This window comes from Equus przewalskii, chromosome 28 (assembly GCF_037783145.1).
Source record: "Equus przewalskii isolate Varuska chromosome 28, EquPr2, whole genome shotgun sequence".
Taxonomy (NCBI): domain Eukaryota; kingdom Metazoa; phylum Chordata; class Mammalia; order Perissodactyla; family Equidae; genus Equus; species Equus przewalskii.
Window position 1 is genome coordinate 23,365,441 of NC_091858.1, and position 13,453 is coordinate 23,378,893.

Genomic DNA, 13,453 nt, shown 5'->3' on the forward strand with positions numbered 1-13,453 from the left:
CCCCCTACCCATGTACCACTGGAAGATCATCCATTTAGTGTGCAGTGCTGTCGTGGGGTCGTGAAGTAATAATATTAGTCCCTGCATCACCATTAACTGTCATGTGCTCCCATCTCCCCAATTCTGGGTGTGAAACTATGCTCCACCTGTATCTGGCCTGTGTAAAATCCAAAAAACTAAAAATGCTTATCCTCTCATATCCAAATCTCTTAGCCAAATGAACTGTGGGGTGGAGGTAGAGGCATACTGTCTTTTCCAGAGCTAAATATCTCTTGTTTTACTTCTCAAAACATACAGAGTTGTGGGGCTTGCCCCGTGGCCGAGTGGTTAAGCTCGCATGCTCTGCTGCAGGCTGCCCAGTGTTTTTTTGGTTCAAATCCTGGGCGCAGACATGGCACTGCTCATCAAACCACGCTGAGGCAGTGTCCCACATGCCACAACTAGAAAGACCCACAACGAAGAATATACAACTATGTACCGGGGGGCTTTGGGGAGAAAAAGGAAAAAATAAAATCTTTAGAAAACAAAAAACAAAAAAATGTACAGAGTTGGGGCTGGCCTGATGGCACAGTGGTTAAGTTCACACACTCAGCTTCGGTGGCCCAGGGTTTGCCGGTTCAGATCCTGGGTGCGGACCTACGCACCACTCATTAAGCTATGCTGTGGAGGTGTCTCACATATAAAATAGAGGAAGATTGGCTCAGACGTTAGTGCAGGGCCAATCTTCCTCACCAAAAAAACCGCCCCAAAAATAAAAAAAAAAAATGCAGAGTTGAGGGAGAAGGAAATGTTAAGGGTAAACCCCAGGTTCTACTTATACAATGGCGGGCTCTCAAAAAGTTTGATTAATGAATTAAATAATGAATAAACGATGCCATTCTCTGAGGTAGGGAATACTGGAAGAATGGGGTGAGGTTTGGGGAAAGGGGACTATCCTGAGCCCAAAATAAACTGGAAAATAAATATGAATTATATTTGAATTGTAACTTAGACATACCAATTTAGAAAATGGGATAATTCGGTGAGGGTCTAGGCTGCCAAATACTTTTGATAATAAAAGCTAGGTTTTTAAGCAAAATGATAGCATAAATTCTTAAACTACATAAGATAAACCTTTTTTGAAACATTTACTACATGTAAATTGATGTCATATTTACCAATCATTCTTATGTGTTCATTAAAATAGGACTCTGAAGGGCCCATTTTTGGCATTATTTTCTGGACCTAGAGTTAATCGATATTTTTGAAGGAAAATAAATTGTTTCTTCGTAAATATTTCTGTAATTCATACTTCTCCCTAATTTGATTGTCTTTCTCAATCATTTTACATTAAATATACATTTATCACATAGTTGCCTTACAAATAGCCAAGTATATTAAAGCATAATTTATGTTAACTGAACATTCTAATTCCAAAACTTCTGAAAAGGGAACAGGCTGACTGAAATTTAGAGAGATCATAAGACTGGTGATTTTTGGTGACACTGATACCAATTTTTTTCCACAGTAACCAAAGCCTGTAACAGCAATAAACCACATGAAAAATAACTTGAAATGTCATTGTCCTTCTCATGCTGTTGTAATTTAGCAAGTGATGACATGACTAATTCAGCCAGTAAGAAGATGTAATGAAAATATTGGTTTGGAACACAATGTGCTCAGATCTCTTAGCCTTCTCCTCAAAGGTCAATAGACTTTACTCTTTGAAATGTGAGATATGCAAAAGAATGTAACTTTTGGAATGTGAAACTGCATTCATGACCTTATCTGTCTTGAAGGCCTTGTCTACTGCAAACTCTAATGGAAAACAAAAAAGATCAATGATTCTTGTCATCTGCAATGTCCCTACCACCACTACACCACCTATGATGAAAAAAGGCTTCTACAAAGTAATGATATTTTATTGACTGAAGTTTATTTTTATACAAATTGTTTTGCTATAGATTTGTAAAATGGATATTATTTTAGACAAGATGAAATCCTAAATTGATAATCTCAGTCAAAAGGCACTTGAGATAATATGAGAAGACATGTTATATGTAAACAATGCTATTGGTCTCATTTCTGGACTTATGTAAACTTGGCAGCTAAGAAGAAGATAAATTTGGGCTCGTGTTAATACAAATCCATCTCATTCTGATGCTATCAGAAATAGGGATCTTTAAAAGTCTCTTTCTTCTGAATTCTAATATGTAAATGAGTCATTAAAATATTGACTTCCAGTTAGGTTTGTATGATATCATGTACAATCATGTCAATAAGCATGTTAGTTTGCACGTAAAAATTCAATAAATATTAGTGTACTAAATATGCCCTTCTTGGATCTGGATTTAGGAAAATTTCAGACCACAAAAAGACCTTATGCATTTTGACTTTTAAAACAAGCTTTTCATGTTATAAGTGAAAAAGCTCAAGCCCAAAGAAGTGAAGTGATTTTCCCAAGCACACATTCACACATAAGATTTAAAACTGACACCCACTTTAATACGATGAATATAAGGGAATGTTGAGCATGGACCTGAAAGTTCCCTAAAAACTGGGTGTTGAATCCTGACGCTGCTGTTAACTAGCTGTTGATGGGTACATATGTGTTTTTCTGAAGTGGCCACTCCCACAAGAAAGAAAATTGCTAACTTTTTGGCCCATCCATTACCTGTTGCTTCCTCCCAATCAGAGCTACATTTTCTTACCCTTAACCCTGACACAGGAAAGGCAGACAGCCGACATCCCAACAATGATGAGTTCATATTAGAAATTTTCTATGTCCCATAGGAAAGTGATTGTTCCCCTCAAACATTTTTGCTAGAATCAATATAATGGCACATGGTCACACCATGGTTCCTGGGTTTCCATTACCAAATCCTGCAACAGAAATGAGGAGATGCTTTTACTTGCCATTAAAATGGAAGAAATGATACTGAAGTCAGTAAGTGTCAGGTTTCTGTCATGGGATGTCCAGGCAGACAGTTTCCACCTGTGGACCTGAGGTCGCACAGAAGAGTCCAGAAGAACACAAAGCTCAGGGTGGGTCTTTAAGGTCATGACCCCATACCACAGTTGACCCTGGAGGCGAAACCCGCCTGCCTCAAAGACTTCATGTCTTCATGCAATTGAGAAGTCAGGAAGAAATCTTTTCTGCTTTTCAAAGAGCAGTGAAAGTCCAGGATAAAAGGAAGAAAGTAGAGAACTTGTTTCCATAGATAAAAGGGGAGAAAAAGACTAATAAAAGAGCAGATCAAATAAGATTTAACTACATATGTAAAAATATGCCCAACAATTATCTTAAAGAGTTTTCCAACCATTTCTAGTTGTAGCCACCGTGTCAAATAAGTAAGAGTGTTATGAAACAGCAAAATCTTTGTTCAAGTGAGTTCCACTCTTCTCCAATGTTCAATTTAAGTATAAATTTGTATGTTGTTTTCTTTGCCTATTTTTGGTGGATTGAGTGAAAGTTTTAGCTTTAAATAGTGGCAGGGTATGAAGGACTATATTAGGTATGAAAAATGAAGAATGCTGGAAACATGTGAGTTGGGTCAAGAACTAGAAGTGAGGTCATTTGGGTTGGTATTCTGCTAAATAAAAGGGCAGTAGATATCGACTTTCATTTTATTATATAATTTGAAGTCTTGAAGCACTTAGTTCTAGGATGGACTCATTTACCTTCTTTCTGATGAGAGCTGTAAACCAGATTGTCAAAAACCCAGCGTTGAGAAACTGTCTCGTTTGGACATCATGTTTCTTAAATTCAGGTATATCTTAAGGGAATACTGAAACTTCTCATTGGAACTGTTATCCATCTGTTTTCCTGTCAATGCAAAGCATACAAGTGAGTTATTTGAGAACATTAACCCTAAGAGCCACTAGAATGATTTCCCTGAGATGAGAAAAGAATAAAATCAAAATACGTGTGAATAATTTTTCTTACTGCTGCTAACCTCACCTGGTAGCTCACTATAGTCTTTCCATCCAATCACTCAGTGGTCTTGCCTAACCTCCCTTCAGCATTCAGTGACAATCTCTAAAGCCTGGTTGGGGACTCACATCCATGCCAGGGTGGTTCATGGACAAACACAAAAGGAGGACATTTTTCAGTAGAGCCAATGAGGCCGCAACCTGGCTATAAAAGTGGGATCATTATCTTTCTAGATTTATATAACCACTGTTCATTTCTATGTTGATTTAATGATGCTTTTAAAAACTATTTCACACTGAACTCAGAATCCACTAAAACCTCTAGACTTATTTCAAATAAAGTTTTGAAAAGTCAGTCTCTTCAACTTAATCATGAAATGACTTGGGTTAGCCAAGTTACAGGACTTCATATTTATCCCTGTTAAATTTTAATTCAGACTGTCAAGATAATCTTTCTACTTATTATCTATTCTTCTCTTTTGTGTACATCTTCTGTGGAATTGATAACCATACTACCTTATTTTTCCCCAAAATAAAATGTTGAAGATGCGCAGCGAGAGACAGGCATTCCTGAAAATGATTTTTCATTCATCTCTGATTCCACCTAACACTTTTGCATGTAGAACATAGAGATCTTATGAAGAATTTTGCCAAATTTCAAGCTAAAATCTGGTGACCTATTCTTGCACTCCAAAGAAATAGCAGTATATAAATGATAATAATAATATTACATTTCAGATACCAGAATTAATTTTAACAATGAAAATAAAAGATAACTATGTTTATTACCCCTTTTGATTGGCTTCAAATGAATAGTGTCATAAACTGTCTACTCTTCATCAAAAAATACTAAAAATTTCAGATTTTAATAAATTCAAAATTTATTTAAAGTTAATATTGTCCCTCATTGGCCCATTATTTTCTTCCTTAAATTTTCTAAAATTAGTCCAATTACCTTAAAATGTATGTGAAGTGATTTAAGATACACTTTCATTCTAGATAAACTTTGTAAGAGAAGTATTGTTTAAATTTTAAGACCAAAAGACCAAATTGGAGCAAATTTCTACCACTGTCCCCCCCAAAATTTCAAATTCCACAAAGTAAGTTTCACCATTTCATATCTGAGACACTTACAAACACAAGTTTATATTAATATTGGCAGTATACAACAGCTTTTGACATTGCTAAGTTATGTAAACATTAGTTCAGGTGTTCAGGAAGCAGGTGTGCTTAATCAGAAGAAAAGTATGACTGTTTCTTTAATAGTCAATTAATAATAAGCAGGATTATTTAACTGTAGTCTTTTCATAAAATAACATTGCCCTGCAAATATGTTAAAACAAACATTAACTTGAAATGCTGAGGTTTTCTGAGAAACAGCCAAAGGTATTGGTCTGGGATTAATAAAATAAAGCTTTCCGTTTGGACTTGTGCAGTAGTTGGGCAAAAGGAATCCTTGTCATAGCAACCATTGTTTCCATTTTAGTCTTAGAAGGATAAATATATGCGCCTGTGTTAAAAGCCATTATTTCTTCATCATCCAGTTTATCCTTCCACCACACTGTCTCCTGATATTTCGTTCTTTCCTCTAAACCCTGCCGTATATGAGTCAGTACTGAATTAAGCACTATGCTGAATGCAAGGTCTTGTAATTAATTGTAGTTCGTTGAAGGGAATTATCTTGATTTCAAATGACATTTTAAGGTGCCTTAAGGGGAGATGCCTGTCCTTCGCTAACAGTCAGGAGAGCTAAGCCACTTTTGAGTGTCACCTTGTTACTATTTGATCTTGGAGCAATCATTTCTCTTATCCTCAAGTGCTGAATCTCAAAAACGAGATGACTACTCTAAGGTCCTTTTCAGAAGCTGGGATTTAAAAGACAAGCACACATAAAATGATACTTCTCTATTCCTACCCACAGCATTTAATGTTTGCTTCCACTCAAACTCTAAGTATAATATATGCAAAACTAAACTAGATTACGTAATTTCCTTTTATATCAGATGACTTGTAATATCAATATATAAAAGTTAAAATGAAAGGTTCTAAAATTAAAAGTAGGGGGAAACTTGGGGCCAGCCCGATGGCATAGTGGTTAAGTTCACACGCACTGCTTCAGCGGCCCAGGGTTCACAGGTTTGGATCCTGGGCGCAGACGTACACACCGCTCATCAAACCAAGCTGTGGCTGCATTCCACATACAAAAAGCAGGAAGATTGGCACAGATGTTAGCTCAAGGACGATCTTCCTCCAGCAAAAAGAGGAAGGTTGGCAACAGATGTTAGCTCAGAGCCAGTCTTCCTCACAAGAAAACAAAAGGCGGAGGGGGGGAACTTAACAAAGTTCAAATTCTTTTAAATAGTTCTTTTGTTTTTCAATTCTTTTTACATTGAACATAAGTATCTTTTAACATTTTTTAATTTCAACTTTATATAAGAGTTATAATTGACATATAAAATTGTAAGATATTTAAAGTATACATAATGATAATTTGATATGTATACATTGTGAAAGGATTCCCGTCATCAAGTTAATTAACACATCCATCACCTCACACACTAATCTTTTTGTGTGTGTGTGAGAACCTTTAAGTTCTAATCTCTTAGCAAATTTCAATATACAATACAGTGTCATTAACTAGTCACCATATTTTCATTGCTATAGCTGTGTAACATAGTTTCAAATCAGGAAGTGTGATGTCTCCAGCTTTGTTCTGCTTTCTCAAGATTGCTTTGGCTATTCGGGGTCTTTTGTTGTTCCACATGAATTTTAGGATTGTTTGTTTTATTTCTGTGAAAAATATCATTGGAATTTAGATAAGGATTGCATTAAATCTGTAGATCATTTTGAATAGTATGGACATTTTAACAATGTTAACTCTTCCAATCCACGAACGTGGAATATCTTGCCATTTATTTGTGTCTTCCATTTCTTTCATCAATGTCTTATAGTTTTCAGTGTATGAGTCTTTCACCTCCTTGGTTAAATTTATTCCTAGGTATTTTATTCTTTTTGATGCAATTATAAATGAGATTGTTTTCTTAACTTCTCTTTCTGATATTTTATTAATATATAGAAAAGTAACTGATTTTTGTATATTGATTTTGTATCCTGCAACTTTACTGCATTTATTAGTTCTAACCGTTTTTTGGTGGCGTCTTTAGGGTTTTTGTATACATGCATTATCATGTCACCTGCAAACACAGAGTTTCACTTCTTCCAAATTAGGAAGGAAGAAGTAAATGATTCCTTTAAAAGGTGAAAGATTTGTTCCTCAAAATAGAAATTTATAGTACTCGGTATAATGTTAGAAAGAAAAGAGATATTTTCAGGGCTATATTTTCAGAGTGTTATCACTGCAATTTGTCATACAATTCTTTATGTGACATTTTATAGACATCTCTTTCCTCCCACCATCACTTTGGGGTATAAGCTGTCAAAGGTAATAGAAAAGGTTTTTTAAAAGGCTAATTGTCGGGCCAGCCCTGGTGGCCTAGTTGTGAAGCTCAGCGTGCTCTGCTTCAGTGGCCCGGGTTTGGTTCCTGGGCATGGACCTACACCACTCTGTTGGCAGCCGTGCTCTGCTGGTGGCCCACATACTAAAAAATAGAAGAAGGTAGAAGAAGATTGGCATGTATGTTAGCTCAGAGCGAATCTTCCTTGGCAAAAAAAAAAAAAAGGCTAATTGTCAACACCTTTAAGTGTCACTTTCCCTTGAGTTCAGTAGCAGTGACTTAGCTGGGGTAAGAGGCAAGTGTTTGATTCAACTATTTAAGTCTGTCTCCTCTCGTTCACTGCAAAGTGGGGGGAAAAATCTCAGCTAAAAGAAGGATCCATTTAAAGAGGAAAGAAAAGCTGCCTGGAAAGCAGAATTCCTTTTCAATTCCAACGTGTTGCTAAGTTGGGAGTGAGATAATTGTGAGATGGGAAAATACATACAAATGAACCCAATAAACCATGGTGGCTCCCTTCACTCTAAAGCTATAAAATAATGTCCCACGTGTATTTGCAGGAAAGTCTAGATTATTTTCTCAAGACTCAATCAGCGGTAGAAGTCCGCCTCAAAATGTTTGAAATGTAGGTGAATGGGGATGATGCCAGCTGGTGGGTTTGGGGATGGTTTGCTGCAGTGGGGGAAGGAGACAGGTCTGATCCTGCTGCTGTTTCTATTGCTGAAGAAGATGATAATGTCATTGGTATAAATTGCTTAGATGGCTGGGCTGCCTGACTCCAAGACTCATCCTTCCAACACCATTCAGTTCACCTGTAACGTATGTTCCTAGACTCATTCATTCTTCACATGTCTCTTTGATAATGTCCCTGGCTCGCCAGACCCCCATTAGGGATCTGGTTTATTTTCATTAGGACTATATTTGGCTTTTGATTTACATGATAGAAGTGATTGGAATTTTTCTAGTACTGTACTATTGAACTGAACAAATGGCTTTATCTTAGGGAACAAGATGCATTTGTAAGAACTTAGATGTATCCTATAATCATCATTAAGTATTACAATATAAAAGTAAAAGATGCTATGAAAGGAGGCTACCAGAGCAATATTAAATCACATGACCATTTAACGTGAAAGGAAACCAGCATTCTTTTATAGTTAAATAAGAGAGCAATTCACAGATTCTGAAGCTTTGCAATAGCATCAGAAAGAGAATTATCTACCTGGTGAATGACTTCTAAGCAGTATAGTCTTTAGGAAAAATCAGTAAGAATTTTGAGTGGCTTGCACTGTAAAGTCTCAAAAGGAAAATTGCTAGTTTTCTTGAAAAATATTTGGTACTCTTATTCAGGAAAACTTTGCAGGTATCAGGCAATTTGGTATAATTTAAGAGAACGCTTTGTATATTCTTATGAAAATAATCAGTGGCCTCATGTTCTTTTGTTCCTCACTTTTCATGGAAACAATTTCTCCTTATTCCTAGAAATGATGTTGACTGTGTTCTGACCCAGCATTCATGTATAAATGCTGTGAGCAATTTGGCTCCCGAATACTAGGGACCCATCTTCAGGCACCATTAGGTCAGGAATGTTGGGAAGAATTTAAGAGTCCTTGTGTGGAGGCTGAGCATGGTCAACCATGCCCTCACTATTGGCTGTGATGATCTGTACCCACTCAGAGGCAAAGGAGTCTCTGAGTTGGCGTCATATTCGGAGAAACCATTCAGAAGAGGGGTTGAGGTGGATTCTTATGTTTCTAAACTCGGGGACTGTAAAGGACAAAATAAACTACTTGGGGTATTTCCCGTAAAAATTTCAAAGCAGCATACTGATACAATAGAAAAGATAAAGATAAACGTCAACAACCTAAATTAAGTCATTTGACTTTAATTGAAAAGTGATATCATTTGGATTTTATGAATACTTCTAATCCTACCACAGTCAGAGAGGGACCGAGAGAGAGAGACAGAGAGAGACACAGACAGAGGCAGGCTGAGAGACAGAGAGAGAGAGAAATGCATTGACCACTCAGGGTAGTTTATCCAGAAAGCGTGGTACATTTAATCCCATTTTAAAGTAAATTCAGGTTAAAATCTGATTCATAACCTTGATATGCATCATATTTTTGTTCTTGTGTTTAAAATATATCTAAACAAATCTAACATCGCTCAAGACTGTCACTTAGACTGTCTGGGTGTCCTTTCTTCTGAACAATATATGAGCTGTGACTAGATTAATTTCAAAATAACCCTAGCAATTGACTGGATTAAAATTATTCCATGGAAAATCTTTTGGGCAGCTCCTCATAGTAACTGAGTTAAAATTTTGTCCTATAATTTTATAGATGGCTTTGGTACTTATATTCAAGTCTACAAAATTAAAATGACTCACAGAGAATTCTTGGCCAAAATTGAGGAAAGGATTTTGCCTCCATTCCTCTTCAGGATGGGAGGCTTGATAAAAGAATTCCAACAGAATTACAAGATTATGTACAAGATTACAAGATTGTGACACAAAGTCATGTCGGTGCCTATGAAAAAATAATCAAACATCTTCTTAGAACTTTCATTCAAAAGTTAAATTGCCCAATCTATTGTCATATGCATTTGGGGGATAAAGGCTGCTCTGACCCATAAAAAAGTGATGTGTCTGATAACTGAAAGAAATTCAACCAGAATTGAAAGACCATAGATACAAAGTGACATTGTTGCCCGTGCATGGAACCCAACACAATCTATTGCCATATGCATATTGGGAAAGAAGACTACTCTGCCCCATAAGAAAAACAAATCCATTGCTATGCACAAATTAGGACACATATCAAGTTGCTTTTTATATAAAACTTTGGCAAGAACTGAACTTAAGTAAATACAGCTCCACACCACCTGTTGAAAATCATTTTGGCACTCTAATGCACAGACAGTTCTTTGCTCTGTGGATTATCTACTGAGGTTCAAGGTAGTCTTTATTTTATGGTCAATTTTCATACTCTTGGCCCTGGTTCAATTCCGATTTAAGAGAATACTTGAAATACTGTCTCTTCTGGTAGCGTGGAAACACTTTAGGAATTTGATGTTTTCCACAATAATCTGTGCTTGTTATATAAGCACAATCAAAGACACTTTCAGGACAGAACAAGAGAGATTAGATTCGCTTTGGTTTAAATTGTCTAAAGAGAGTTCTCAGTTGTGGATTCGTTAATGGCTTTAGTACAAATAATGGAAATAGAATCATGCATTTTTATTAGTCACCCAAGAAGCCTTTTGGTTTCAGGTTCTTCTGGAGAACTCAATCACTGTGGCTCTTCTTTTAACAACTCGAAAAATGTCTTGCCTGATTAGGAAGTTAGTCATTTCACATTTTGACATCTAAAACAATGTGAAGTTTAAAAACCTCACAAATTATAATTATAAGTAACAGGATACATCACTTTAAAGATGAAAAGCTCAAGGATTTGTGGCGCCTTTCTTTGTTCCTGTTAATCCTATTTTACTTTCTGGGTGTCAGATATTTTGTAAATTGCATTTGAATTCAAACAGCAAATGCTGATAATAAGTTCTCTAACTTGGTATAAAAACACCGTTATTTTATATTGGCAAGTTTTGTTTTCTGACAATTAACCTTCCTTCTGTTTGACGTTTTCTTAATCAAGCCGTATTGTTCCAGCCCGTCACTATCTTTGTCATTCAGTTTTAAAATTTAAAACAGTTTTGAATACTGAGTGTTCTGAAAAGCAGTGATAAAGGAGAATTTGGGAAATGTCCTTAGAGTCCTCATTTTCTGGAGACTGTTTATTCCTTCTTCTTTTAGCATTTGCTTCTTGGTCACAGACATCCCCTGAGGCTTTGCTTTTCCATTTATTTTGTCCATTTAAGGATAACTTATTAGGAGTTTTGCTACTGAGAGATTAAAATAAATACATTTGATGGAGCTTTCTCAAGGCTCCTGAACAGACCACTGCCTTCTTCCCTGGCTTCATTGGCATCCCTTCAGTAGAGTTTCTTTGCAATGCGTCATATTTTTCTGTGTATTCTAAAGACATTATATATATATAGAAGTGTGCCTCTTTAATTGTACACACTAAAAAATATGACATAAGATTCATCGTCATAAAGTTTCCCTCCATCACTTTTCAAAGTCATTGGCCTGTGAAATTTTACTGTAAAAGCCAACGTAACATCATGGTAACTCGGTAGGACATGGCAGCTGGAAGCATTATTCCTGCCCTGATTCTCCTACACTGCAGTATTGTTCCAGGGCACATAGACCAGAATATGACACTGAACACAATCAAGTGTTCCAAAAACACTACATAACAAGGATATCATCTGTATTGTTTTCAGTTTATAGCTCTACAAGGTAAATTGGAATGAATATCAGTACTGTGATTTTATTCATTCTGTATGTTCATTGCTTTAGTACTTACTGAGTACCAAAGTGTTAATAATTCAATCTAGGCATCAAAAAAAAAATCTTTCTCCTCTTGGTTCATAATTATATCTCATATCATTTAAGTGTATTTTTTTCATGCTATTTTATTTCACTATTTCTCCCCCATCCTGGGAGAGAAGATGGGTATTATATTTAGCTGGTGTTCACATTTCGATTTCATTATTAGAGTTTCACAGTGGTAATGAATAAAACCAGCGTTTCTCTAGGAAGTGAACTTCAATGGCCATATTGAAAGAAAATGGTGGATGATGACTAGAGCAGAACACTTGAGGGCAGGAGAAATGGTCAGAAAGGAGGAGAAGGCAGGAGCCCTGGCAGATAAAGACAAGAAAGCCAGGAAGATAATTTGGTGTTCTTTTAACAGACTGAAAAAAAATGTATTTATCAAAAGTCTTTCTTGACAGATCATGACAGACGATTTCATTTCAAGCCTATCCCTACTGGTCCATAAAGTATAAATAAAATTTTTAAAATGATGAGATGTTAGAGTACTCATGGACGTGGGAACTAACTTTGTTGTATTGGTGAAGTTCAAGTTCATCTAACAACAGGCCCTACCAGGAGCAAAGGCCAACTGGCTAGGGTAGAACGTCTCTTCCAGAGAGCTCTCACTCTTAGAAGGTTTGCTTCTTGTGGGAGCGTGTCCTTCCTCTTTGGTCTTAGGGTATGGAGAAATATGAAACTCTACAAATGGGCTAAGAGAATATGCCAGGGAAAGAACCAAGTCATCGCACATGTCATAAAATAATACATGATAGTAAAAAATTTTTTCTATGAAAAGCACCATCCACCATCCATTTCTAATGAATTAATCTCAATTGTCACATCAAATCCTTCATCGGGAAAAAGCACGGTATCTGATACTGAAAGAGAAGTAGGTGTCTTCGTAGTAAGCATTTATTTCCTTCATCTTAACAATAAAATAGGTGAATCTCATCTTCCTCGACTACTTGCTCAAAATACACATTAAATATTCCCCAGAAATAAGTTGATTCAGTAATAAATTGAATAACGTAATGTAAATTGAATAATGTAACGTAATGATCTCAAATAAGATAAATTGAATAATGTAAAGTAATAATTTCACAGTACTAGGTTACCTTTTAAAATTCTGGAAGTGGATACTTAACAACTAATGATCCTTTCAGGTTTAGAGAACAAGAACTGTTAGTGTAAATGTTTGTGAAAGAAATTTAATTTTTAACAATGAAAACTCCTCTATTTTCATCCATTAAACAAAAACATAAGTTTATGTTTCATCATAGGACCCATGATAATTGAAATTTCACTTGAACAGAATTATAAATTCTGCCCACTTTGTCAAGATTTCTTGATTTAAATGAGACTAAAGACAATGTGATATTAACTCACAGGTACACCAAAGACAAAGCAAAAACGAAAACACACTTTCATGATATTCTCTTCCACATGCTAGTGAACAAATTAATACATCATTTTTTTTCTACAGGAAAACTGAAGACTTTAATAACAAACCCTCCAAGGTCAAAATGAATACAGGTATGCTGTCTCTGTTAGTTTTAAACGCTTCAGCCTAGCTCTCTAAAAATCATCGTGGCCCTAAATCATTAGTTTAGCACTCTGCTGATCCTAAATGTGATACTGAGTTTCTGATTAGATA

The 13,453-nt window shown here is 35.9% G+C and overlaps 1 protein-coding gene across 47 annotated transcripts in view; it reads left to right on the plus strand.

Moving 5' to 3' along the window:
- The window catches only part of SORBS2 (sorbin and SH3 domain containing 2), a 332,515-nt gene that overhangs the window by 219,678 nt on the left and 99,384 nt on the right, over window positions 1–13,453 (plus strand). For 45 of the 47 annotated variants that reach the window (XM_070599028.1, XM_070599033.1, XM_070598998.1 and 42 more), the window contains one exon: window positions 13,283–13,332. The exons of the other annotated variants lie outside the window; for them this stretch is intronic. In XM_070599028.1, the coding sequence (XP_070455129.1) occupies window positions 13,323–13,332 (10 nt within the window). In that variant the 5' untranslated portion in view covers window positions 13,283–13,322. Of the gene's footprint in view, window positions 1–13,282; window positions 13,333–13,453 lie in introns of those variants that run through there. 47 annotated transcript variants of the gene reach the window in all.